The 1,754-nt window shown below is 47.9% G+C and overlaps 1 protein-coding gene across 1 annotated transcript; it reads left to right on the forward strand.

The window, feature by feature from the left end:
* Positions 1–341: 341 nt before the first annotated feature.
* On the forward strand, positions 342–1,457 carry LOC121577383 (potassium voltage-gated channel subfamily D member 2-like). The gene has a single exon (XM_045223635.1). The coding sequence runs from the start codon at positions 342–344 to the stop codon at positions 1,455–1,457; it is 1,116 nt and encodes a 371-aa protein (XP_045079570.1).
* Positions 1,458–1,754: the final 297 nt, after the last annotated feature.

The following is a 1,754-nucleotide window of genomic DNA, read 5'->3' on the forward strand; positions in this document are numbered from 1 at the left end:
TTATTCATCTTTGTCTTTTTTTTTGACTGATGTGTGTGTCTTTAGTTCCCATTTATTTCCTTTATGACAAAATAATTGACAACTTTAATTGAAAATATATGTAGAGTGTTTGCCACTCTAACCCCAACCCCAGTCATATTACAGATGTGAACTAAATAAGCTTTCTGGTGTAGGTTAACATTACATGTAGACCACCTCAGATACCCAGCCACATAGCTTTTGATTTGCAAATGCTATTTATTCTAATACCTTGTATTCTATCCTCTGTAGATGTTCATTCACCTATGATAGCCATAGCATCAGGGTGGTTCTAAACACACTGGTCTAACCGGTCAGTCAACATGGCTACAGGAGTGGCGGCATGGCTCCCCTTTGCTCGCGCGGCGGCTATAGGATGGATTCCGGTGGCGACTAGCCCTATGCCCATCCCTCCCCGGGAAAAGAAGGAAGCCCAAGACCAGGGACTTATCCTCCTCAACATCAGCGGTCAGAAGTTCCAGACATGGAGTAACACTTTGGAACGCTACCCCGACACTTTACTAGGGAGCACCGAGAGGGATTACTTTTTCCATGAGAAAACAAACGAGTACTTTTTTGATCGTGACCCTGACATCTTTAGACACATTCTGAATTTCTACCGCACGGGCAAACTGCACTACCCGCGCCAGGAGTGCATTGCCGCGTATGATGAAGAGTTGTTGTTTTTCGGAATCATACCTGAGATTATTGCCGACTGTTGCTATGAGGAGTACAAGGACCGGCGCCGCGAGAACCAGGAGAGGCTGCAGGATAACGAAGACAACGAGAAAGAAGATATAGCTCCGTTAAACATGACCTTCCGGGAGTACATGTGGCGGGCTTTTGAGAACCCCCACACGAGCACCATGGCCCTGGTCCTCTATTATGTCACCGGGTTTTTCATCGCCATCTCGGTCATGGCCAATGTGGTGGAGACGGTGCCGTGTGGAACCCTGCCTAACCGCTCCAAGGACATCTCGTGCGGGGACCGTTATGCAGTGGCCTTCTTCTGCCTGGACACGGCCTGCGTCATGATCTTCACCGTCGAGTACCTGTTACGGTTAATCGCGGCTCCCAGCCGGTATAACTTCATGAAGAGTGTGATGAGCATCATCGACGTGGTTGCCATCATGCCTTACTACATTGGCTTGGTCGTGACAGACAACGACCAAGTGAGCGGGGCGTTCGTCACTCTCAGGGTCTTCCGGGTTTTCAGGATTTTCAAATTCTCCCGCCACTCCGCGGGCCTGCGTATCCTGGGCTACACACTGAAGAGCTGTGCCTCGGAGCTGGGCTTCCTCCTCTTCTCCCTCACCATGGCCATCATTATCTTTGCCACTGTGATGTTCTATGCAGAGAAGGGCTCCGCCTCCAGCAAGTTCACCAGCATTCCCGCTGCTTTCTGGTACACCATAGTCACCATGACAACACTGGGGTAGGTGCTGCCTGTTGGAGATGGTAAATGTTTTCAGTGTGTCGAAATGAGCTTCGCTACCAAAGAGGTTCTTGGTAGGCCTATACTACAGTCATGCATCACTGCAGTTTCTCACTGATAAAGCCTGGTCTTGGAAACCCTTCTAATGCATTTCATTCTAGGCATATAAAACCTAGGCCTATCATTACTATTTCACACTCTAGGAAAGCTTTATGGTACAACAATACTTTTATTCATATTAGAAGGCTGGTAAGCATAACTGATTAAGAAACCCCACACATCGTTTCACTTGGTTATAACT

Source organism: Coregonus clupeaformis, chromosome 11 (genome assembly GCF_020615455.1).
Source record: "Coregonus clupeaformis isolate EN_2021a chromosome 11, ASM2061545v1, whole genome shotgun sequence".
Classification (NCBI taxonomy): domain Eukaryota; kingdom Metazoa; phylum Chordata; class Actinopteri; order Salmoniformes; family Salmonidae; genus Coregonus; species Coregonus clupeaformis.

Bases quoted from the DNA above. Each gene is read 5' to 3' on its own strand.
- LOC121577383 (XM_045223635.1), top strand. From the start codon at position 342: ATGGCTACAGGAGTGGCGGCATGGCTCCCCTTTGCTCGCGCGGCGGCT.